This window comes from Lynx canadensis, chromosome B3 (assembly GCF_007474595.2).
Source record: "Lynx canadensis isolate LIC74 chromosome B3, mLynCan4.pri.v2, whole genome shotgun sequence".
Classification (NCBI taxonomy): Eukaryota; Metazoa; Chordata; class Mammalia; order Carnivora; family Felidae; genus Lynx; species Lynx canadensis.
The window spans coordinates 30,565,196-30,590,122 of record NC_044308.2 but is presented as its reverse complement, the minus strand read 5'-3'; the positions used below and the strand labels follow the sequence as shown (position 1 = coordinate 30,590,122).

Here is a 24,927-nt window from a genome sequence, read left to right as displayed (position 1 = left end):
TGTGTGGGTGTATGTTATTATGTAGGCAGGTATTTATGTCTGTGTTGTGTATCTGAAGGTCTAAAGGTACACAGCTGTTTGTACAAGTGCAGCGTGTGTGTGTGTGTGTGTGTGTGTGTGTGTGTGTGTGTGTGTGAAGAGGGTCAGAGGCTCCCAGACTTTCCTAACACTTGTACACAGGCTGGCTCCTTAAAGCTAGGCGATAGTGAGTTATTTTGCAAAGTGGATAGCAACGCTTTTAAGTCTTGGGTGCATATCTGAAATCTGCAAGGGATTTGCATAAATTGAGGCTCCACATTTAGATTGGGTTCCAAGTTTGGGATTCCAGTGAAAGACCCGCTCCCAGGTCCTCATGGAGCTGCTTGCACTATGCCCTGGGTGCCAGCCCGCTGTCCAGCACAGGCTTAAAGGAGCTGGAGCAGTGTCAGCTGGTGCCAGCTCACTGGGGGCAGGGCAGGCTGGGCTGAGTGAACAGAGAGGGTGTCGTCAGTCCTCTGGGGGAAATTGGAGATAAGGCCAGATCCTGCCTGGCGGGTCTGTCACCCTTGTCTCAGCTTACACTCCCAGGGAAACTGGGTGGAGACTGGCGCCAGATATTAGGGCCCTGAGGATCTGGCCCTGAGCTCCAGGAAGAGGCAGGGAAGAACGTGGGGTGTGGTGTGGAGACACCCTTGGCAGGGCCCCTGTGTGAGGCTGGCCTGAGGGGTGCTGGAGAGACTAGGTTGTAAAAGGAAGCCAGGGCAGGATTTTGAGCCTCTGGTGTAGAGGGATCTCTATGGGGGTCCCTCTCTATGGGTCCTGGCAACTTCCTTGGGGGCAGACTCTTCAGTGTGGCAAGAAGAGCTGGCTGGGCCTCAGGGTCTGGTCTAATCTAATGCTGCTTTTCTGTGTGTGGCTGGACAACCCCCTAACCCTTTCTGACTCTCAGCCTGCCCTCGATCCTCTGGGGGCCCTTTCAGCAGTGAAATACCAGGATTCCTGGTGTCCTGCCCAAATCTTGTGAATGAAGGAGGATCTAAGGGGATGTCGAGATGTTAAAGGGGCACTGAGAAGCGTCCCTGCAGGGAGGTGTAGGGGCAGCAGTGGAGAGGAGGGAGTTTCCTCTCTTGCCCTAGTTCCTGGTTCAGATGTTACAGATATGGAGACACAGGGAAGAGGTGACTCTGGTCCCCAGTCACTGGTCAGCTGCCAAAGGCTGGCTGGGACTCTCCACCCCAATGTGGCTGTGCTCAGGTCCCCTGCTCCCACCCTGAGAGCTGCTTTTTCTCTGAGGACATCAGCCTACTGCCAGGGCAGTATCACCTGGGACCCAGAATCTGTCCTTTTCACCTGCAACCCTGGGAGACCCTCAAAAGGGAGAGGGGCAGAATGTGACAGCTCCTTAGCAGCTCATAGAGGGTCTTCTGGAGACCCTGTATCTCGGCTCCATCTCTAACCAGATGACAGCCTCGGGACAGCTGGTTTTTCAGAATCCTTGCTGCTTACCCTACCTTCGAGAAGGAGCACCTTGGTCTTCTTGTTGGGGGTGGAGACCAAAAGAAACCTTTCTTGTGAAAATCTCCAGGGAGCCAAGGGAAGGCACCTGTGGCAGGACCCTCTGTCTCTCCAGCAGTATCAGGTCCCAGCCTTGGGGTCCCTTGTGCCCCTTGGTCTCCTCACCTTTGCTCTCTAACCTCTTGAGAGTGGGGAGGGACAAGGCTGTTGAAGCCAAAACTCAGGCAAAGAAATCTATGGCTGGGACACTGAATATATCTCCTGATTTAATTTCTTCCTTAAGCTCCTTGGAGAAGGCCTAGCCTATCTCTACTAAACCAAAGGGCTTTGGTCCCATCCCACAAAGACTGGCCCACCTGCCTACACAGGTGGGGACAGAAGAGATCTGAAAGGCCCAAGAGGTGGAAATTTAGGGCTTGAGTAGCTCTGTCTTGCCTGTTTGCTGAGGCCTGGTAGGATGGCCTGCCCCAGGGGAGTGCAGGCTGGTGTGGACAAGGACCCAGTGCATGGTCAGACAAATGACACACAGCTGTCCAGAACCTCCAAAGCACCATTTATCCAGGCCCCATGGACTTGAGTGCCCCCAATGGCTCACCCCCCAGTCCTTGGGGGAGCACAGGCATTACAGTGGCCCCTGGCCTGAGACCCTACATGCTCCTCAGCCCCGCCTGTTCCCAGGCCACAGACCCATACTGCCTACCTAGCCCTCAGCCCATCAAGGTGGGGCCCTGGGAATGAACTGGCCTCAGACCCTCCTCCATCCCACATTCTCAGGGCTCCATTAGTCTCGGCTAGCTCAACACTGTGTTAAATAGCTTCCTTGCAATCCCTCTTAAATAAACCCATTCCCAGAGCAACCTGCCTTACCTTGCACCCTGAATATATTATTCTACTGGCTTATGTCTCCTAGAGAGTGGAGGGTCTCTCTCCTCCTGCCCTCTGCTCCAGGGAATACCATCTCCCTAAAAAACCAGGGGAAAAAGTTTTCCCGTCAACCCTGGGGCAGAGACAAAGGGAGCCTTGGCTTGGAGTGGAAAAGCCAGGAATCCCTGTCTATCTTCCCTACCCTCTCTTCTCCTTGACCTCTTAGCAGCCTGGGTCAGATGTGACTTACCCAAGATCACAGACCCAGGATCCAGAGTCCTGACATATCTAGGAGATCACTCTGGTTTTGACAGCCCAGACTAGCTCCAGGGCAGGGGGACTGACTCTAAGCCTGCCTCTGACCTTGGCCCCCTTGCAGTTCTCCAGGCGTGGAGAAAGCTGGGGAGATTCCAGCTCTTGACTCTACTTGGTCCTGCACCCCTGGGACTTCCTCCCAGCACCCTCCACCTCAGATGTCCCCAGGTATCTCTGGCTCTGGGGATACTCAGACAGCACCAGGGCATGGGAGCAATGGGGCCGGGGCCTGAGCAAGCCTGTCCCTGGCCTGATCAGCATCTGGGCCCAGGCCAGGCCTCACACCCAGTACTGGCCGTTCTTGAGAGCAGGGTTGGGTGTCCGGCAGAACTGTAGGAGCTCTGGGTCAGGCTGGCCCCCTGGCGGGGGCCCCTGGCTGGGCACTGCGGTGAGTGGGATGGCTTGGCCCGGCTCTACCTTGCGGAAGGTCTCGGTGTCGCTGGCTAGGCCGTTGCGGGGCTTGGCGGTCAGCACCTGGACGTCGTGCTTGCCCGTCTTGTTGCGTTTGCGGAGGTAGAAGAGTAGGGGCAAGATGAGTGCCAGGAGCAGGAGGACCAGGCACACGGGAATGATGACACTGAACATGTTGGCCTCCAGGAAGCCCAGGAAGCCCCTCCTGGCCACGGTGGGCACGGGGCTGGAGGCTAATGGGCCTGGCTCGCCCGTGGGGGTGCTGCTCTCTGGGTTCCTTGCTTCTGTCTGAGCAGCCTCGGGGAGACTGAGCAGGGCCACACTGTAGGGCCGGGCTGCATTGTAAGGCTCAGTGTCAAAGTCCAGTGAGGCCACAGCAGGGGGCACACCCCGTGCCCACAGCTCCAGAGTGAGACTGTCGCCTGCGGGGCCAGGGGACCTACCCTCTGGCCTGCCCACCTCCAGCCCCAGCCTTCCATCCTCAAGGTCCCGCTGGGTGAACTGCTCCACAAGCTGGCTGTCCCTGGGCTCCGTTCTGGCCCGGGGCACACGGACCACGCGGCCATGCCGGGGTCCCGCCAGGAGCCGGAAACGGGGCACACTGCCCGTGCGGTTGGCCAGCTCGCCCGCATCTAGGACGGTGGAGTCCAGGCGCAGGGTGGCACCCTGGGGCCACGGCCCACCCGCCCACACTCGCAGCAGTGCCCTGACGGTGATGTTCACTGTGGCCGACGCGTTGGCCACCTCTGGCCAGTGCCAGGACGCTGAAGTGGTCGCTGAGAGGAGGAGAAGTTGGTGAGGCGAAGACCACCTCCCCCTGGTCTACCTGGAGCTGGCTGAAGGCCGTGGCCGGCTGCCCGGCCACCAGGAGCTGCCCGAACCGGGGCCCCCTGGTGAGGCGGTAGGCTGCGTCTGGCTCCTCCCGGTCTGACACCACCTGGAGCTGCTCCCGGCTCAGGGAGGAGCGCCCCAGGGCCTGGGGCACCTCTAGGGGCGCGCGCAGCCACACGTCGATGGCCGCCGGCAAGACGTCCACGGCCAGGGCCACGGGCAGCGGGGGGCTGGCCCCGTCAGACACGCTCAGCTGCACGATGCCGGCCACGCTGCTCCCGTTGGCCACGAAGGCCAGCCGCCCCGCGTCCACGTCGGCCTGCGTGAAGCGGATCACGGGCCCCGGGCCGGCCCCCGCCAGACTCAGGAAGCCGTTGAGGGGGGCCCGCTGCACCTCGTACTCGATCTCCCCGGGGGCCGAGTCTGGGTCCACCACACTCAGCTGGGCCCGGGAGACCGGGGCGCGGGAGCCCCGGATGAGCCGCAGCGGCACGGAGGCCTGGGGCCGAGGCGGCCGCTCGTTCACGTCCCGCACGGTGATGGCGAAGGCCTCCGAGGTTTGGGGGCCCGAAACGGAAGCCCCCGCCGGCCCCTGGAGGTGGGCGCGGAAGCGGAAGCCATCCTGCTGGGTGCCCCCGCCGCCGTGGGCGTAGACCAGCTGCCCTGCGGCCAGCTCGGACTGCAGGAAGTGGGGCCGCCCGGCGTCGAGGGGCTCCCCAGACACCAACAGCTGGCCCCGGGTGGGGAACTGTGTGATTTGGAAGAGTACGTCGTGCTCTGGGCGCTGGGGTGATGGAATGGTGGCCAGGAGGTTGGAGGCATCAAGGGCGTCCCTGGTGATCTCCGCCCGCTGGCCTTCAGGGACCCAAAGACCTGGAGGTGGGACATAGGCTGTGAAGGTCCTGTCCACTGAAGAAAGACCTCAGACCCTCAGACCAGGACCCCTGGGGCAAGGTTGTGTCTCTTCCGTCAGACCAGGGACCCCAGGGTGGGGCTCAGGGTACCCCGGAGGATAAGGATCATGTCTCCTCTCTAACCTCAAAGCGTCCCCACCTACCCACTCTCCCTATAACTTTCCAGGTCCTGGGGACTGACATGGGAGCTGCTGACCCTGGCCTTGTGTCCCCTCCTCTCTCGGCCCTCCCAGTGTCCCCCAAACTTTGCTGTTCACCTTTGTTACTCCAGAGGCGGCTGGGGCGCTGGGGACAGGCAGCCTCGAAAGACACAGCCACAGCAAGGGTGGTGGCCACATCAGGGGCTGGGGGCGACGACAGCTGGAGCTCCACGGCATCACGGACCTCCCAGAAGGGCTCAGCGGGCATCTCGTGCTCATACAGAACAGTCCCAGCATACACCTGTGGGGAGACCCCATTTTGGGATGAGAGGCGGGTTCAGCCCGTGGTGGCTGGTAGCCCCCTCCCCGGGCGGCACTGGCACTGGGTGCTCCAGTCTCCTTGATGAACTCTCGGTGCCCAGCCTCACTCTCGCCTCTCCTGGCTGTGCCTCGCTCTAAGTCGGTAACCCGTGCTCTTCCTTACTAGCTCAGTGGGTCACCGTTGGCAATCGTGTGGCAGTGAGGTGACTGGCTCTGGAGCCAATGCCTTGTCAAATCTGGGCTCTGCTGCCTCAGGCAAATCACCTCATCTCTCTGAGCCCCTGGGGAAAGCAAAATTCTATCCATGCTTCTCTCAACAGCTGGTCCTTCCACTTTTGCACTAGGTCCCTGCCCCTCTTCCCCGCCGAAGACACCAGTCTTACCATTTCCCTTCTTTCTCCTGTGGAGACAATCCAGCCCCCGCCCCCCACCTCCAGCAAGGGAACAGTCTCATCATTACTCAACCCCATGTAGTTATTCTCCTCCATCTTAAAGAAAAAACTTGTGACTTCACTTTTTCCAACATTTGTCGCCCCTCCCATTTTGCTCTCCTTTACAGCAAAACTCCATAAAGAATAGTCTTTAATCTCCCCCAGGCTGCTGTCTCCTGAACTCCAGACTCACATATCCACTTGCTTCCTGGCCGCTCTGTGCAGATGGACAGACCCCCTACCTGCACACCTCTCCTAGTCCCTCCCACTTCATGTGGTGGCAGCTCTGTTCTTCCAGAGGCTCAGGCTCAAACCCCTGGAGTCATCCCAGACTATTCCTTCTCTTGCATACTGTCACTTCTGGCCTGGATTATCCCCATGGCCTCCTGTGTGCCAGCTTTGACCCCTGCTCCCTCCCCCTACAGTTGTTCTTAACACAGAAGCCAGAGTGAGCCTTTTAAAATGTACGTGAGGCTATGTCACTCTTGCTCAGATAGTGCAGTGGCTCCTCATTTGGCCACAAAGATCTGACCTGGTTACCCCTGTGACCTCACCTCCTACCATTCCCACCATGGTGTCTCCATTCCAGCCACATCTGCTGGTCTCTAGGGCTGTTTGCATGTTAAACACCTAGGAATAGTCCTCGTTTCCGTAAAGAAATCTGCTCTCTCCCCCTTGTGATTCAAACGTGTCCTCTTGGCTTATCTTTTGTTTTTCCCTTTTAGGAGATGTAGGAACTGTTGTCCTCTTCTCAGAAAAACAGGACTTGCACAATACTAAGATGGAAACTGGGATCCCAGCATGCAGGAGACTCTAGGACAGGGGGGTTGTGATGAACTGGAGAGGGGTGCCCCATCTAACAGGGGAGCCATCCATCCTTTGAAGGGGGTGAACCACAGTTCTAAAGGGGGCACAGACCCAGGCTGAAAGGGGCTGCAGACCCAGGCTGAAAGGGGCCGCTGTTCCTCAGCTGATTGCGGTAAGAGGGAACACAGCCTTTTAAGAACCTGGAAATCAGGCTTGTGTGTGTGTCTGTGTGTGGTGCGTGTGAAATCCCCCAAAGGGGATATGTTGATCATTAATTTAAAAATATTAAATGCATTGTGCAGGCCAAATAAAACACATCTGTGGACCAGATGTGACCCATAAGGACTGTCAGCTATAACCTCTGGCCCAGGCTAAAGGGTGGCAGGAAGGAAATCGAGGCCCCTAGGAGTGGGGTGAAGGCTGGATGCCTGGGTGCAAGGAGCTTCCGTGGATGGGAGGCATCTGGCTGGGGGTGAGGCAAATCACAGGCAAGACAGGGAGGGGGTCTCTGAGCTCCGGGAACTAACGGTGTCCTCTGGCGAAAGAAATCTTGGACTCGCAGTCAGAAGCCATAATCCTGGTTTTGTCTCTTACTAGCCACATTCTGTGAATAGTTGCCTCGTATCCTTAAGCCTCAGTTTCCTTATCTGCAAAACAGGACACCTGATCTCTGACCCACTCAGCTCAGAGTATCGTGGGACAGTGTGCCGTCAAGACTACCCAGCCCTGTCCTGCCCCGTGCCCCAAAGTCGGGACAGCATCTCTGCTAGGAAGCTTCTTCCCAGCTTCTCTGGGTGGTACTGCTGCCCGGCCCCCTGGTGGCCATTCACTTCCATCCGCATATTGCTGGGGTGTGGGGAAAGCACTGTGGGTGGGGGAGGGACCCTGAAGGCCTTGTCCTGTTCCCTCCCCCTTCGTAGGCATCGGATGACAGAGGCTCCCAGGGGCTCAGGGTGCACAGCTTCTACAGCCACCAGCCTGCTGAATATCTTATATGGTGGGAAGGGGACCTGGGCAGAAGCTAGGGCTTCATGAGAACCAAAAACCTGGGGGGATGTTGACCTGAGAGACCTTTTGCCATCTTCCCTTGTTAAAGACACCTCCTTCCCTGCTGTCTGAAAGATCCTCACCTGCTGTGCCTTTGGAGCAAGCGGAGGCTGCCAGCACACAGGGCACCTCCCCCACGTAGAAGGGATATTAATTTAAGTGATGGCTGCTGGCCCCACCAGCACATTTAGCACAGAGAGTTCTGTGCTCCCAGCAACTAGCAGTGTCCCTCTTCACATGGCTGAGCGTTCTAGTTTTTACCTGGTGGCCGCTGGTGTGCTCTGGGACAGCTATGCCCTGAAGTGAGATGGCAGCATCACATCCACTCAAGCTCCTCAGCTGCCTTGTGTCCACTCATTGGCTCCCAGGATCCACTCTACTTCTTGCTGGCTCCTGACCTGAGCTCCAGGCTTGCACCTCTGCTCACAAGCCCAACAGCTGCCTTCATCTTGAACTCCACCCCCACCCCCCCCCCCCCCCCGAACCAAGCACTGCCCCTCACTAGCCACTGGGGTATGCTAGGGTCCCCAGCTCAAAGCACCCTTTCTAGCTCCTAAGGTCCAACTGCAGCTTCCTCCTGGAAGCCATGCCCCAGGACCTTATCCCTGTTCTGGGCTCCTGTAGCCCTGACCTCTTGCATCCTTCTGTCTCCCAGACTGGTGGCTCTGGGAGGGCAAGGCACGCACAGCCTGGCCTGTGGTGGGGCCGGCGAGCGTCCGCTGCTAACGATGTGGGAGCGGTGCCCCCGTGTCCACTGGCAGAGTGGGCCACCCGAGGCTGAATGGAGTCTAAGTGGTGGCTGTAGAGAGCTGGGCCCTTACCTCAGCCTGAGTGAAGTTCACCAGGGCCTCCCCAGAGCCGCCCTGCCGGGCGTGGAACAGCCGGCCCAGCCGGGGGCCCTGCACCACGCGGTAGAGCAGGTGGTGGGGGTCCGTGCCTGCACTGGAGCTGGCTCTCAGGCTCTGGCTGCTCAGCGGCTGGACCGACCCTGTGAGAGGGATAAGGGGCCTGTTGGCTTTTGACCAGGAGCCAGGGCGAGGCCTGCGACTGCTGGGAGGCAGCGTGACCCTGGGGTGTCACCCGGCCTACAGGCATGCCTATGCTCGCAGACCCACCTGGGCACACGGTCAGCGTCTGGCTGCCCTCTAGCGAGAGGAGCAGCTGCTTCTGGGCCGTCACGCGGAAGAAGTGTCCGGGGGAAGCGTGCTCACCATCGGAGAGGCTGAAGTGGAAGCCTCCGTCCAGGGCTCCTGAGGACGGGGGTGAAGTTGGGTCTTGCTGGCCCATGGTGGCTCCCCATTCTCGGGGCGTCCCACCTCTCAGTACTCACCTCTATGTGAGAACAGCACCAGCCCTCCATCTAGCTGGGCCTGCGTGAAGCTGTGGACCTCGGTGCCCGGTGCCGCCCGCAGCACTACCTGCCCATTGCTGGGCCGCTCGATGGTGTAGACCAGGTCCTCCGGTCCTGAGTCGCTGTCTGTGGCCCTGAGGGCCTCCGGAGGGAAGGGCACAGTGGCCCCCTCCCACATCTGGGGACACATGCCTGTGACAATTCTATCCCCACCAAGCTCTCCCACCTTGTTCCTCCCTGGCCCTGAGGCCGTCATCATTGCACTGTGGCTCAGGCCCTCAGCTGTCATGGAGGCCCGTGCCATTCTGGCCCCCCCCCCCAAAGGGCCCTCCACCCCATTCACCTTCCCCTCTCATCCCAGGGCACAGGCTCCCCTCTCTCTGTCTGCCCTAATATTGCCTTGTCCTTCAAGGCCAGCTCATGTCCCCTCCCTCAGGAAGCCCCACCTCTTACCCCACCAGGTTCTCCCTTCAGAGACCCCCAACCCTGACTGACTGCCCTGCTTTATCTGGTTCTCACTGGCAGGGCAGAGGTCTCCCTTTAGACCCTCCATAGTGAGTCTGGGCATGGGCTGGGCACACTATGGGATGGTGAGTTTTGCCACCCCAGGTTGCTTATAAGTGGGCTCCCCTTGCAGGTGAGGCAGGGCCTGGGAGGCACAGGGCTGGAGAGGCTGATGTCCTCTCCTGTTAGGTCCTGTCCCATGCCACCGAAGCAGCCCTGGGATGAGGGCTCAGGTGTTTCCAGTGCAGTCACAAGCCCCAACCAGGTGAGTGAGGGGTGTGGGCAGCCCCTCCCCATGCTCAGGGAAGGGAGCCCCCTCAGGCTGCCAGCAGGGCAGGATCCCATTTCTGGGATCCCATTTCTGGGATCCTGTTACACAACCCCAGCTGGGTCAGCAACTTGGGCAGTGTTGGGGAGGGGGGTTCCCCTACCTGGAAAGCTGAGCCCTCTGGGATTTCAAGGCACCTTCTCCCAGCCCCAGGCTAACCGTCCCCCCCCCCCCCCCCCACACCCAGGGCAGAGCTCTGAAGGGGGACCACGATGTTTGGAGGCGGGGCTTTGGCACTGGGCTCCTGGCACAAACACGGTGGACAGCACCACCTGGTGGCCAAGATGCCACACAGTGCCACCTGCCAGTGGTTCCAGAGCAGCCCTCTCCCCACATTGGACCACTCCCCACAGGTACATCCTCTGCCATCAAAGATGTCCAGTGCCTCACATCACAGACGGCCCAAGTCAGGTGAATCCTTCCATGACTCTTGTTGACCCTAGAAGCCAGCATCAAGGCCCTGCCCATCCACTATCTTATATGATCTTGGTCAAGCCATACCCTTTCTGTTCCGCTAGTAACTACTTCCGTGACCAAGGAGAAATTCTGTGACCTGGCTGGGCCTCAGCTTTGATCTCTGCTGAATGAGGGCACCACTGTTCTGCAACGATGTAAAGATCAGGGGCTTGAAAAGCCAAGCTGGGACCTTCACTTGGTGTGGGCCAAAGTAGGGACCCTAACCACTCTCCGCCTGGAGTCTACTCTTAAGGGCCTGAAAGGACTTTCTTCAGGAGTTCTGGTCCTAAGCCATAGAAAGAGCCTCCTGTTGACAGTGAATCCAGGGAACAGCAAGGCCACTCACAAGGCTGCCTACTGCACTTATAAGTGTTCAATAAAATTCTCATACCTGTGTTCTATTTTCAGTGCAATAGCCCTTCTCTCTTCCCAACTAGTGAGGCATGTGGCATGGTGCCCATTTTAGAAAAGGAAACGGGCTTGGAGAGGGGAAGCTGTGGGCTGGGCCTCTCTCTTTGGGAGGGGAGGTAGGAGGTGATCCTGGGCGGCTCTTACCTTCAGGCCTGTGTTTGTGGTGAGGATGGGGGGTTGGTCATTGACGGGCAGGATGGTGATGGTGAAGGCCACCGGATGGCTCTGGCGGTCCATCTCTGAGGCATTAGCCACTAGGACAAAGCTATCTGTCAGCGTCTCACTCCCATCGTGCACATAGCGGATCAACTGCTGTTCCACCTGTGGGCAGGCGCAAGGCTGAAGGTCAGGCCCCAGCAGGCCTGAGACCAGAGAGAGTCTCAGGCCCAGCACCCTTCATGCTCTGCCTTTGGGTGTGGGAGGAGGCTGACTCCCGCAGAGCTCCAGTTTCTGCAGGTGGAAATGGGGACAACCATTTCTCCCAGAGTGAAGGAAATGGGACAGTGGTTTCTATATGCCCAGAGACGAAGGAGTGACATAAGTCATCTGAAGCAGAGGTGCTCCATAAATGTGAACATCCTGCCTCCTCTCTGCGAACACCCCAGACTGGGAGTTGCTGTGGCTTCCCCCACTCTGTCCCCAGAGCGGGGCTGTACCCCCCAGGGCCTCCCTAATAGCTGTACCTCTTTCCAGGAGAAAGCGCCGAGGGTCCCCTCTTGAGGACCTTCCTCTCTCCGCAGGGCCCCATGCTGGGGTGGCTCTAGCACCTGCAGGTCAAGGCCTGGCAGCGTGGGGAAGTAAGGCCCCGTGACGCGGAGCAGTGGAGGGGCCAGCGTGCGGCTGCCACCCTCGGGGACGCTGAAGTTCTGTGTCTCCAGTGGGATGGCAGCAGGCAGCACCTCCAGTTCTACACGGACACCCTCAAGGGGAGCGCCCACGCCTGAGGCCACATCCAGGGAGAAGGCATCGCTCCAGGCCTCGGGGCGGGAGTGCAGGTATAGGACCCTGCCCGCGTCCACTGCCTCCTGGGAGAAGCTCTGCACTGGGTCCAAGCTGGGTGGCTCAGCCACGGAGGCGCCGTGGGACAGCATCACCAGGTAGCCGGCGCGCGGCGGGGTCTTCACTGAGAACACGATGTCCGCCGGTGGCACTGCCTCCTGGGCTGCCTGGTTAACAGAGGGTCAGAGGAGCCATCAGGGGTCACAGAAGGAGGCTGTTGTGGTCCCTAAGCGGCCAGAACAGGCTCAGTCTCCATGTATCCCTAATTCCCCCAGGTAGTGGCCCAGACACCACTGCTTAGACACGCACTCAGTTTCACACACACGACACCCAGATGTGCAGCTGGTTAGAGGGGCTGCACCTTTCACCACCCCACACCCCCAGTCACGTGATCGCACAGCCCCCGAGACCCACACTCCCTGAGCGATGTGCACAATCACACAGCCCCAGATTCAGTGACACAGACATACAATATCACTACACAGATAGGTACATCTCATAAGTAATGCACGTAACACACATGCACACACATACTATCCCCACTATTCACCACCAGAGGGCGCTCCATCCTTCAGAGAGGCACAGTCTCCACAAACTACGTGCCTCGTGGAGCTTAAGACCCGGGTCCAGCCCCATGGCCACTGGGTGCTCCCTCACCTGATGGTCCAGCAACAAAAGGACACACTTCTCCCAAATTCACATTCCTGCTTCTGTGCCTTTTCCTGGAATACTGTCTGTATTCTAGAATTCTGTTCCCTCTGCCTGGAATACTGTCTCCTCATTCCCTATTAAAACCCCAGACTCTTCAAAGCCCGGCTCAGATGCTCTCTCCTTCATGGCAAAGCCTTTCTGATGCCAGACATGTTTAGTCAAAGTCACCCCCAAAACCCAGACAGCCAGAACCACAAGCGGCTCAGAAATTGGCAGTGTGAAATTGGCAGTGTACCAGAGAGGGCAAGGACTGGCTTGAGGTCACACAGCAAGTTGGCAGGTCCGCTAGATGGCCTGTGGTTGCTCTGTGAGGTTCTTGGATGGTAAGCAGCTCTCTCCAGATCCTGAGGCCTGGTTTGGGGTCTTGGAAAAGAGCTGAGGATTCAGGAGCCTGGAGGTCAAATGAGTCTGTCTCCAAGGCCTACAGTCCTCTAAGTCTGTACCCATGAAAACCCTCCAGGGAACTTACTATTAGAATACAGACTCTCAGGCTCCACTTCAGAGATTCCATGGGTCGGGGGGGCAGGAATCTGCATGGTTAGCCACAGCATGTACACGTGTACACGTGACATGTGGAGGCCCGCACAACTCACAGGCAGACACACAAACTCTCCCAGAAACTCTCAGGCATACAACATGCACGGGTACAGCCGCACACCCAAGGTGTGGACATACACCCGACCCAGGAGTCACCATGGGCACATCCCCAAACATCCGAGCACACAGGGCATGAAGGCTGGATGGAAGGGCCCCCCTTCTCTGGCCCCCGGTCCTTTACCTCCAGCTGATCCTTTCTGATCTCAGCCGCCTCCCCCTGGAAGACGTAGATCTTCTTGTGCCGGACCAGATGCAGCGGGGCCAGTGGCCCCTCTAGGGCAATGGTCACTTGCAGGGTGGCATCTGTGTGCACAGGCCCTGCCTCCACAGAGAAGGCCAGGGTGTCTCGAGGGCTAAGGCTGCCGTTGTGGCTGTAGAGAATGGCCCCGTCCAGCAGGTCCTGCTGGGAGAAGACTGTGGCTGGCTGGCCGGCCCGGAGCAGCTGCCCCCAGTGCGGGCCAGCCGTGACGCGGTAGCGGACCTCATCCCCACTGCGGATGTCTAGGTTGGTGTCCAGGTGGAGCACGGCTGTGTCAATGGTGCCCTGGCCTCCCTGAGGGACCACGAGGCTGGAGCCATTGGCCACATGGAGGTAGGGCTCGGAGGCCTGCACTTCGAGCAGCGCGGTGGCCTGGTGCTGCCCGTCCGACACCTGCAGCTGAATCCAGCCGCGGTCGGCCCCCGAGTGCACAAACAGGACTCGCCTCTTCCTGAGGTCCTCCTGGGTGAAGCGGTAGATGGGCCGCGTGGGCTCATCCACAGCCACAATACTGCCGAAGAGAAGGTCCTTGCGGGTCAGTACCAGCTGAGTGTCGGCAAAGCCAGAGTCAGCATCACTGAAGGCCACATCGTCTGTTGTCAGCAGCCGCCGCCCACCCCTGGCCACGTGGAAGACGCGGCTGATGGTCTGCACGGGAGCGTGGTCGTTTACAGGCTGGATGGCCACGCGGAAGACGCCCCGTACCTCCTCCCAGGCCATGCCACCACTGCCCTCGCTCTGGCGGGTAGCCACAAATGGGATGTCATCTTCTGTGGTCTCAGAGTTGTCATGCTGGTAAACCAGCCGGCCCTGCAGCAGGTCCTCGTTGGTGAAGGATGTCACCGTGGTGGCCTGGTCCTGTGCCCCCCTCCAAACTAACCTCCCATGGCGGGGCCGCTCCATGACCTCATAGAGGTAGCTGGCACTGTTGAGACTCTTGACGAAGAGGTGGTCAGCAGAGAGGATACCCTCGCCACCCTCGGGCACCGAGAGGAGGATGTTGGTGAGGACGGGGGCGTCCGGGTCACCACCAATGTGGATGGGGAAGGTATAGAGTGGGGAGAAGTGTGGCGGAGCTATGACACGGAAACGGAAGATGTCCTCGACTGCTTCCGAGGCACGTGCTGTGGCCCCGTAGGTCACCCGACCGGCCTGCAGGTCATTCTGGGTGAAGCTCTGGCCATCTGACAGCCGTGTGCCCTGTAGCCGAAGATTACCCTTCCTGGGGGCCTGAACCACCTCGTAGTGGAAGGTGGTGGGGCTTGGGCCTGCCTCCTCCTCCTCCAGGGTGGCTTCCAGGTGGGCTGTGGTGAGCGCCTCCTGCTGGGTGTTCTGAGTGTGCAGTGGCTCCAGCCGCAGCAGCCACACTGTGGCTCTCTGGATGGTCACTGGGAAGGACAGATTGCTCAGGATCTCCTGCCCCACCTGTACCTCCAGGGCCAGGTTCTCCACAGAGTCCTCCGTGCGATGCTGTGGGTCGGTGCTCAGGTATCTCACGCGGCCCTGCTCCACGTCCCGCTGGTGGAATGCCTGCGTGGCTCGCCACTCAGCACCCTCGGCCCCACCTGCCCCCTGCTTCTGCAGCTCCCCGAACCGCGGGGCCTCGGTGACTCGGAACAGCACGCTCACATCCTGCCCCACAGCGTTGGTCTCCACCGACAGGTTGGCGGGCAAGACAGGTGCGGCGGAGCCCTGGGCCAGGTGCAGCCCGGTGTTGTGGCGGATCTGAATGGTGGGCCGGACGGCCACCACCCTCAGGGTGGCGGGAGGGCTGGCCTGCAGCCCATCGCTGACCCGGAACGTCAGGTCCTGGGCAGGCCCACCACGGTGGACATAGACTAGGCTGCCCGCCTCCAGCTCCCGGCAGGAGAACTCGGTTGCTGGCTCCCCAGGCTGGTCTCGGCGCTCCACGGGGAGGCCGGTGGGGGTGCCAAGGAGCTGGAAGGTGAGGCCCTCGCAGGAAGAGTCTGGGTCGTAGGCCTGGAAAACCTCTGGCCCCAGCGGCTTCTGTGTGTGTTCCAGGATCACCATGAGGCTGCCGTGTGGGAAGATGACGCGGGGTGGGTCGTTGACAGGGTTTATCTGGATTGGCAGGATGTAAGTTTGGCCCCTCCGGAGGCAGGAGGGCACGGGCACCCGAGCAGTCACTGACACCTCCAGCACCAGCTGGTCAGAGGTGTCCTCAGAGCCATCATGGACGAAGCGGGCCTTGCGGTTCACCACGTCCAGGAGGGTGAACATCTTCCGTGCCTGGGCACCGGGGATGTCCAGCTCCAACTCCCCGTGGCGTGCCCCGCGGCTCACGCTGAACAGCACCTGGGATTTGCGCAGCTCGGCCTCGCTCAGGTCCAGCGTGGGCTGCACGTGCCGCCACTCAAGCCAGGCTGTGCCACCCTCGGCCACCACCAGCGGGCTGATGGTCAGCAGTTGGGTAAAGTTGGCAAAGACAGGAGGCAGCCCCGCTTCAGGCACGCAGGGCTCGGGCAGCTCCATGGCTGGCCAAGCCTCAGGTGCCAGGGTGGAGAAAGCTTCGTACGGGCCGTAGGTGTCGTCCTCGTATTCATCTTCCTCCAGCCGGCAGCCGGCCGCCATGCTGCGAGTCAGCAAGGCCTCCCGGAGCCCCTGCCTCTGGCCATTGATGCTGAGGTCCTCCATGCAGCCCAGTAGGGAGACATTGACAGCCCCCGGCGCCAGGCCCAGGCGATGTTCCTGGAGGTGGCGAGAGGCCTCTGTGTCCAGCCCCCCAAGGAGGAGACTGCCACGTGGGTCCAGGTAGCTGAGGACCCCACGGTTGGAAGTGCGTGTGGGGTACTGGTCCACGGAGATTTCCAGCTGGTGAGCATCCACGTGGACGCTGACCTCATGGGGTTGCCCGTCGGCCACAGGCACGCTGTTGTGGAGCAATACAGTGCCTTGGCCCTTCTCGACCACAGCCCGCAGGTGGCCCTCAAATATGTCCACGTAGATGAAATCCCCATGCCGGCCCCCTGCCTGGAAGGCCAGGGGCGCCCGGTGGCTCCGAGTGGTGAGTGTAAACTCCAGGGTGCCTTCATCCCGAGTGCTCCAGGCAGGGAAGGCAGCCAGTGAGTGGGGCCCAGAGAAGCCCAGAGCCACACTGTCATCAGCAGAAAACTCTTCAGCACAGCCCTCAGGCACGTCTGGCGTTAGTGGTCGCAGGAGGTTGCGGCCATTGAGGGTGGCAGCATGGAGGCAGCCCCTCAGGGGCCGACTGGTTCCCCTCACGTAGGGCAGGCCAAGGCTTCCAGTGCCCCCCAGGAAGAGCCCATAGGGGACCTCTAGGGGAGCTCCCGGGACTGGGGCTGAGGCATTCAGGAGCCCATCGACTGACAACAAGGCCTCGCGGTCAGAAATAGTCAGCTGCACGGTGTGGAGGACAGAGTCGCTCAGCAGAGTCCCAGCTGAGGTCTGCAGCTTCAGCTCCTCCTGGCCCAGGGTGAGTCTGACCTGAGGAGAGAGGGAGGAATGCAGTGGGGATCCATCCGCTTTTACTGTAAGCACACAGTTGGTCTGCCACATTGGAGTCCCCAGAGCAGAGGGCCTGGGACAAGAGATTCTCATGCCACCCCCGTCCCCTTCCTGCCACCTCTTTACTCATCCCCCAAACGCTCACCAAAGTGATCTCTGTGCTGGGTCTGGATGGGCTCTGGGGCCCCTGATGTGAATCAGGGAATGACACGTAGCAAGATGCTTCCCTAGAGATTCAGCCTGTATTTTTAATTCTCTCCCACTTTCCTCTGAGTGAGAGCCATCAGAAAAACCACCCTGGCATCCAGAAGATTCACCCCTGGGAAAATGGGCACGTGGGAATCCCCTGGACGCCTTGGGGTCACTGGGTCACTGTTCAGGGATGGGGGCCCAATCAGAAGCTCTCTGTTTTGAAGGTTAAGTAAACAAAAGCTCCTTGACCTGAGGTGAGGGATCCTTGGGGAGAGAAGAACGTGGTTCTGTCTCTGTGACTTTGGCACCAGAACTGACTCAGGTGTGGTGTTCCCACAACCAGATGCTAGAATGGGTGGTGGCAGAGTGTGAGAACTGAAAGAGCAGAGAACTAAGAACTGTGGCCTTGGGAGTCCAAGTACGGAGCACCTCCACAGGGCTGTGGCATCACCGTACCCGGCAGAAGGGAAAAGCATCAGTGCCAGGCTGTACCAGGCCTTTGTTCAACAGTGACACCTTGTGGCAGTGAGAAGCAATGGCAGCAGCAGATGGATGGCCACCCATAGTCCTCTCCCCGCTGGGGTGTGGAAACAGATGGCTTTCCCAAATCTGGACTAAGGCCTCAGGTTCTCAAACTCTTCACGGCTGGGGGGAGCCTCAAGATAGAGCCAGAAGACTCCTTGCTAATAAAGCTGGGGGTGACTTGTAGGATGAAACGGAAAAATGGAGACGCTTTGGTAGGCTGGTTGTTACCATGATGGACAGACAACGGAGCTGCAGGGTGACTGGTGCTCGGGCAGAGGGATTTGCAGGGGTTGCTGGGAGCCCAGGAGAGGGTACCCAGCCCAGGTGAGCACCTCCTGGAAGAAGTGATGTCCACACTCAAGGCGGGGCTGGGGTGAGGCAGGGCCCAGGCAGAGGGAGTGGAATGAGCGGGGGCCTGGCAGTGAGAGACCACTTGGGGGCTGGAATGCAGGTGGGTGGTGTGGTAAAGCACAAGCCCGGTTGGGGGTCGTGGGGGGAAGTGTGGGTGGAGGGCTGCAGGGCACAGCCCGTCTGTGTGGGAGTCCCCCGTTTGGAGCTGCCATTGCACAGTGGAGACCTAGAGACCCCAAGGTGAAAGTGACTCACACCAGGTCACCCAACTGGCTGGGGGCCATTCAAAGCTGGAGGAGGAGGCCAGCAGGGAGATGTCACTGACCTGCAGACGTCCGGAGTAGAGTTGCAGCAGGAGGTGGTCAGCCTGGCCTGCTGCCAGGAGAAGCAAGGCTTCGGATTGGGACGTGGAGAACTGCAGCTGGAGGTCTATGTCGGTCAAAGCTGTGGCCACGGGCACCTCCAGGTGGTTCTCACCAAAGAAGGAGGCTGGGAGAGAGGGAGCTGGGGTCAAAGTTCAGACTCTTGCCTGGAGGAGGAGAGGTACTGCAGAGAACACAGGTGGGCTGGGCTGCAGGGAGGGGGTTTCATGCTGGTGCGGCCGCACAGTTCTCCTATGTGGCACTGCCTTGTCACCTGCCTGGTCCTGGCACCAGAAGGCACCGCCTCACCTGTGTCCAGCCCAGACTTGGCTCCACAGGAAGCCAGACCCAGCCATTCCAAGCAACTCAGGTCTCCTCCTCAAAGGTTCCTGGAGCCAGGGGCCTCTGCCAGCTCTGACTCTCCTCTCCTGGGCCCTAGAGGATTCTCCATTCTGGGTCTAGTCCCTCTTGGGCCTAAAGGGAAACCATCCCTCACTGTGTCACCTGGCCTGGTGGTCGCAGCCCCCAGAAATGGAGTTCCAGGAGAACCGTTCCTACCTCAAACTGATCCCTGCTCAAATTCTTTCTACGACATGCCCCATGCTTTGGCTCTTGGGCAACACTCTCCACGCCATGACCGACCTCTGTGGGTGGCCTGGGGCCACGGCTGGGGCTTGGTGGTGGTACCCACCATCTCCGCTTCTCTCTTGGACCATGCTCCCAGCTGTCTTTGGGGGTGGGGGTGGCAGCTCATCAGCTTGAGTCCAGCAAGGAGCAAAGGCTCTGAGGCCAGATGGAGACCATGTGCATTGCTGGACCCCAAATGGGCCAGAACTTCCTACATCACCCCATATTGCTTCCTGCTGAAGAGCTATTGATAGTCCCTGGTGAGTGGTCAGATCCGGCCCTATTGTTTCCACCACGGCTGGGGAAAAACAGCTGACTTCTCCAAGCCTGGGTCTGTCTGAAGACAAGGCCTGGGAGGGGCCGAAGGTTTGGAGAGCGGGCCAGAGGGCCTCTCAGGTCCACATGGCCTAAGCAGGCCATATCTGGGGTTTCCCAAGGTCAGTGGTCACTGTGCAGGGCCCCTTTTGTCCCGCACCGGGATACCTCCTCTTTTTAAGCTGCCGCCTCCTCCAAACAGCTTCCCCGAATTAGCCTCCCTTGACCTCCAACCAGCTGCAACAATTTCTGGTTTATTCCTTTTGCAGAGATTAGGGCCAAATATAACTTTGACTCTGTCCCCAGATGTCCAGGGCTAGGGAAGGGAGGGGAGACGGGAATGGGTTAAAAAGGTGACTCATCTCTGTTGGGCTTCTCTTAAACCCCGTGTGAGTGAGTAAAGGCCGATGGCCTTGATAGGGACGATCTGGCACCAGCCCACACACGTGCCCCTGGCCAGCCTGAGCCAGCTGACATGGGCCTGAGGATGTGGCATCGGCCACTGGAGGAGTCCGGACAGATGTTCAAGAACGATAATGCTCTTCCTCTTAGGCTGAGTCGGAACCCCTTGAGTTCACTCCTCTTGCCAGAACTTGCTGGCAATGCCAGAACCTCGTCTGAGGGGCTAAAGGTATCAGATGAGAACCACCAAACCCAGCAGACCCAGCAGAGCTTGGTGCCAGTGAGGGGCAGACCAGAGAACTGACAGGGGGCAGGCACCTGCAGGGGCGCCGTATCTGCAAGGGCGTTCCTTGATTCTTGAGACCAAAATGCAGCTCGCTAAACTGAGGGCAGTCGAAAGGAAGGTCAGGGGCAAGTGGCCCCCGCAGGATGGATCCGTCACTCTGGCAGCCTGGAGCTCATAGCAGCTGGCAAGAGCTGACTGTTAAATTTTCAGGATTTTTGCAAGCCAGGTGATGTTGCCCGGTGGGAACATTTATACAATGGAAAGAAGCAAACGCTACAAATCAGGGTTCTCTCTCCCAGAAAGCTAAACATTCACCTGTTTGCCATGCAAGGGGAAGGGGTCCGTCTCCCTCTCCTGAGTGGGCGTGAGCTCGCACACCCATCCACATTCCCTCTTATTAAGGGTGGATGCGCGACACGGTCACGGTCAGGGCCTACACCAGGCAGGAAGTGAAGTAGATGGCTGGCTCTAACCACTGAACCACCTGCCTCCAGCCCCCTCCCAGAAGGGGAGTGCGGCAGCCTGTTTGGCCTGGTTTTTCAGGCCAGAGTGGGAGGGTGGCAGGAAGTAGAGGTACTTTCCAGAGAGCTGGGGTCTGAATGAGCCTATTGAGGGGCTGGGCCCTGCTGTTTCCTGTGGGGCTGGGCAGGGAAGCGCTCACACAAGCTGCCTTGTGCTGCTGGAAGTGCACAGGCCAGGCAGCCCCCTCGCCCCAACAGAGGCCTCTGAGGTCTTGCTGGCCAGGGCTTTGGAAACTCTGACGGTGTCGTTCCCCCCACCTCCTGGTCTCCTTCTGCTGCCCCTTATCGTCTCTGATGGGCCGCATTTCCAAGAACCCAGAAACCCTGTTCTGGGAGACAGTTGGAGGGGGGCTGTGAATGAAGAAGAGACAGTGCAGGATAGAGAAGTGAGTTAGGAGTCAATCCCAGAGGGCTTCCTTGGGGAGGTGAAGGTGGTGTAGAGGAGGAGAGAGGGAGAGGAATGGATGGTTTCAATGGGCAGCAAGGCCAAGGGAGAGACTGGCAGCAGGGATATACAGGCTCTGGGACAGTTGAAGACAGAGGAGTAGAGGGAAAAGTAGCAAGGGCCAGCCTATTCGGCCTGACTGCGGCCTCAGGGCAGTTGGGGGAGGAGAGAAGGTATCAGTGCTGCTTGGAGACTTGGCCTCGACTCTCCTGGGTCAGGAAGACCCATGATCCATCAAACACCAGTGCAGGCTTGTATCAGCTGTGTGGGCTTCCCCTGGGGCCAGGAGAAGGGGCTCAGTCTACCTCAATGTCACCATTTTGTAAAATGGGCACTCCTTCCCAGTCCCTCCTCCTGTCGTGGGGATTAGTCCCGAAGTTCCCTTTCTGGTCTGGGAGTCTGCTCTCAGATATGGGTAGGCAGAGGGTTAATGGTGTGGGCTGCCTGGGTGGTGCCAAGACTTTAGCATGGGTCGGTGGGGGGGGGGGGGGGGTGCCCCAAGGGGAGGGTAAGTGGGAGGGGCAGGAAGAATGCCACATGTCTGGGTTTCTCTACCTGAAAGACGGTAGGTAGGTGGGTGTCCAGGACTACATAGAGGTCTATTTTCGTGTGTGTTCCAGTGTGTGGGTGGCTGGGGGTGTGTTTTGGGTTTGCATAAGGCTGTGTGTTTGTGCATGTGTGCGCGTGTGGGCTGGGAGCTGCCAGGACAGAGCAGTGATTGTGCCCAGGCCCGTCCTGCCCCTCGGCGCCGCCCGCCGTGACTTGGCTGGGCCTGGCTCCATGAAAGGGGCCGTGTGCTCCTGGAGGGTTCCCGCCCCCCCGCCCGGCGCCCGTCCATCCCTCCCAGAGGTTTGCTGAAGGTGGAACATCCCACAGCTTCCCACCCTTCCTGCCCACGGACAGGGCGCTTCTGTCTGGGCCAAGGCAGAGTGGCTCCATCCCTCTTTCTGAGACGAGGGTTGGGGGCACAGAAAGAGCCTGTCTTTCCCCCCAGGCCCCTTCTCAGACGGGGAGGTGAAGCTTGGGCCAACGTCCCCCAGCAAGCCACCCTCTGCCAGGGCGCAGGTTGTGCCGGCATCTCCTGTCTCCCTGGGGGCACTCTTAACGTGTTTATGAATGGGGACCCGAGTCCTGCCTCTGGGGGCCCTAAGCATGAGGCTTACTTCCCTCATGATACTCTACTCTCATCTGTCAGCGGGCTCTTGGGACAAAGGGTCACCATGTGGGGAGTATCTCTGCCTATGAGGCTCCCACCGTGCTCTCCCAGGCTGGCCAGGGGCAGGGTCTCAAGCGGGGGCCCCTTTTCCAGGCACTGGGGGTGGGGGTTGCTGCAGACCTTGATCCTTTTGAGTCTTCAAAACCCCTGGGGCTAGCCAGACTGTCTCTCCCTTTTTCTCTCCCTAATCTCCTCCGTCTCTGTCTTGGCCACTTAGCCACCTTGCTGCCTGTCTCTGCCTCTCCCTGTCTTTCTTTGCCGTTGGCTCTTTTTCCCCCTGTCTCGTGCCGGCTGTAACTGGGAGCACCACCCTTGCCCCAGGACAGTTTAGAGAGTGAGGCCTGGGGCCTCTTGCCTCCCCAGCCCTGGGCCACCCCCCCAATCCTTGAGTGATGGCTTCCACAATGTCAAAGTTCTCTGCAGCTTTAGCATGCAGTAGGGTGCTTGGCTTTCTCTTTTCTGACAGACAAACGGAGGCTCCAGAGGAGAAGCAGTTTGACAGAGAAGCAGAAAGCTGTCAGTTCTTGGCCCAGACACCTGTCTGAGCCCCGCCCATGCAGGCACCCCCCCACCCCACCCCACTCCCAGGCAAGCAGTCCCTGTATGCCCTGCTCCCAACACATTCCTGGTCGCCTGGGGGCAGCCAGGCGGCCCTACAGCCAGCATGCGTCACGGGCAGCCTCAGCAGCATTCCTGATGTCTGCTGCCGCCTGACTTTATAAGGGAGGAAGTTTGGGAGTCAGAGCTGCTGGGCAGGATGGCCAGTGGGCATGCCCAGGGCCCGGGGGCAAAGGGGGGCAGTTGGAGAGCTGGACGTGTGTATGTTGGGGAGGTGTATCCAGTGGTACTGAGATGGAGCAGTAGGTGAGAGATAGTTGGGGAGAGAAGGGGGGTCCATATTCATTCATTCATTCATTCATTCATTCTCAAATACAGCAATGCAGCCATGGAAAAGAAGAACCAATCTGGGGGAGACAGAAGGCATGAGAAAGATTTTAAAACCTTCTCCACAAAAACTGAACTCAGGGGTCCAGACAGGCTTAAAGAAGGAGACGAAGGAGGAGAAACCAAGAGAGACACAGAAGGCTGGATGTCGGAGCAAGCCTGAGGCTGTGGACAGGCGTGAGGAGAATGAGGCAGGGGTGCTGCCAGCCAGCTGGGAGGGGGAGGGGTCCTGCTCTCCGGCGAAGCCAGACTTCTTCACCGTAGCTCCTTGGGGTTTGGCACCAGGTGTGCAGATCCTGTTCCAGATCCACATCCTAGGCAGACAGGGGTGAGGCTGGGAGAGTCCTTCTGAGAAGTCAGAGGGGGGCTGTGGGGGAGTGCCCTAGGAGGGCCAAGGCAGGGATGAAGGGCTCTCTGTCTCCCCTATGGGTGTAATGTGGGTGGCCCTGTGTGAGAGTAAGGATGGGCCAGGTGCCCTGCCCCAGCAGCTGGGCCCACCCTGAGGTCACCCAGGTCCCGCAGAACTCAGGCCAGATCCCCTCCCCTTGTGCCTCCAAGGGATGTGCTTTTTCTTTACCAGCTTTCTGTTCCCAAGCCAGGGCACTTCTGAGGAGGCTGGGAAGGGTGGAAACTTATTTAGAACCAGAGCTACAGACCCCGGGGCCAGTGGCGCTGGAGATCCCTGCACTGCCCCCTTCCATTTCAGAGCTGGGAAAGCAATGCCGTGTGCTGATACTCAGTCCCCCAGAGCATCCAAGACCTGTGCATGGTCACAGTGGGTGGCATATAGCCACGAATGTGACTGAGTGCAGGTCAGTGCCACGTATCACAGTGTATGGAGGGGAGTGTGGGGCAGGTGAGGATGTGGTGCGGTGGGTCCCGTCGGGCTCTAGATACTGGACATGACCCTTCCTGAGCATGCCTGACCCTGTGCCTACTCGGTGTCAGCCCCCACCTCAGCACGTCCCAAGGCTCGGTCCTTTCAACTGAGCTATCACCAAGCTTATTACCTCTGAGAGTAACCAGGGGGAAGGTTACAGGGAAAGACTTCAGGTCAGATCAAAGGGACAACATAACCTGCTCATGGTGGTGACAATGGGATCACAAGAGCCAAGCCCAGATGCTTACTACCTGCCAGGGCTAGCTGCCTGGGAGATGCACACACACCTGCAGACTCATAGCACTCACTGCTCTAGCTCTCCTTCCTCCCTGCTTCCAGCCTGAGAGTCCATAACCCAAAGCCACCTCAGAGGCCTGCTGACCACCTGCTCCTCTCTTACCCCACAAGCCACGCCCATAGGAACAACAGTAGTTTAGTTCAAAGTCACATGGAACTTAGACAAGTAGCTGTTCCTCTTGGCAGATAGTAGCTTCCCAGTAGAATGCGGGACGCCAGGCTCTATGTGCTCACGGCAAATGGCCTCCTCATCTCAACCCTATGGGAACCTCGGCCGGGGTCAATGTGGGCCTGTTCCTCTACATTCCAAGAACTCTTGAACCACAGGACTCACTGTCAGGGCACTTGACCTTCTGTTTGGTTGCAAGGTCAAGGAGGCCAGGGCAGGGCAACAGTTTCCTCAGCTATTGGCTGAATCCTGACCCTGGTCCCTGGCTTCAGTGGCTCGTCCTCTAACCAAGAGCTTAGAAGCCACCCAAGCCAAGGGGTATATATATATATATATATATATATATATATATATATGTATGTGTATATATGTATATTTATATATATATTCCTATATATATATGTATATTTATATATATATTCCTATATATATATATGTATATATATTCCTATATATATATATGTATATATATAAACATTTCCAATTTAGGGACCTCTTCTAGAAGGTGAGTATCCCTGAACTGGTGGATTAGGCGATGCTAAACTTGGTCCATAGACACTGACAGAGGCAGGGCTGGTACCCTGGGCTCCCAGCCACATGTCCCAACCCTGGGGCCATGTGTGGCACAGAGGAAGCGGGAGGGAAAATGAGAGGTTTGCTGGAAGAAGCAGCTCAGAGTCCACCCAGGCTGGAGGGCCGGGGTGGGGAGGAAGCAGG

The 24,927-nt window shown here is 58.9% G+C and overlaps 1 protein-coding gene across 1 annotated transcript in view; it reads right to left on the bottom strand.

The window, feature by feature from the left end:
• Positions 1-2,217: 2,217 nt before the first annotated feature.
• Positions 2,218-24,927, bottom strand: part of CSPG4 (chondroitin sulfate proteoglycan 4) — a 34,244-nt gene continuing 11,534 nt past the window's right edge. Inside the window, 10 exon segments of the mRNA XM_030317644.1 lie at positions 2,218-3,825; positions 3,827-4,788; positions 5,087-5,270; positions 8,397-8,563; positions 8,691-8,825; positions 8,906-9,104; positions 10,770-10,946; positions 11,309-11,791; positions 13,114-16,656; positions 18,071-18,234. Coding sequence (XP_030173504.1) covers positions 2,953-3,825; positions 3,827-4,788; positions 5,087-5,270; positions 8,397-8,563; positions 8,691-8,825; positions 8,906-9,104; positions 10,770-10,946; positions 11,309-11,791; positions 13,114-16,656; positions 18,071-18,234 — 6,887 coding nt within the window. The 3' untranslated portion in view covers positions 2,218-2,952.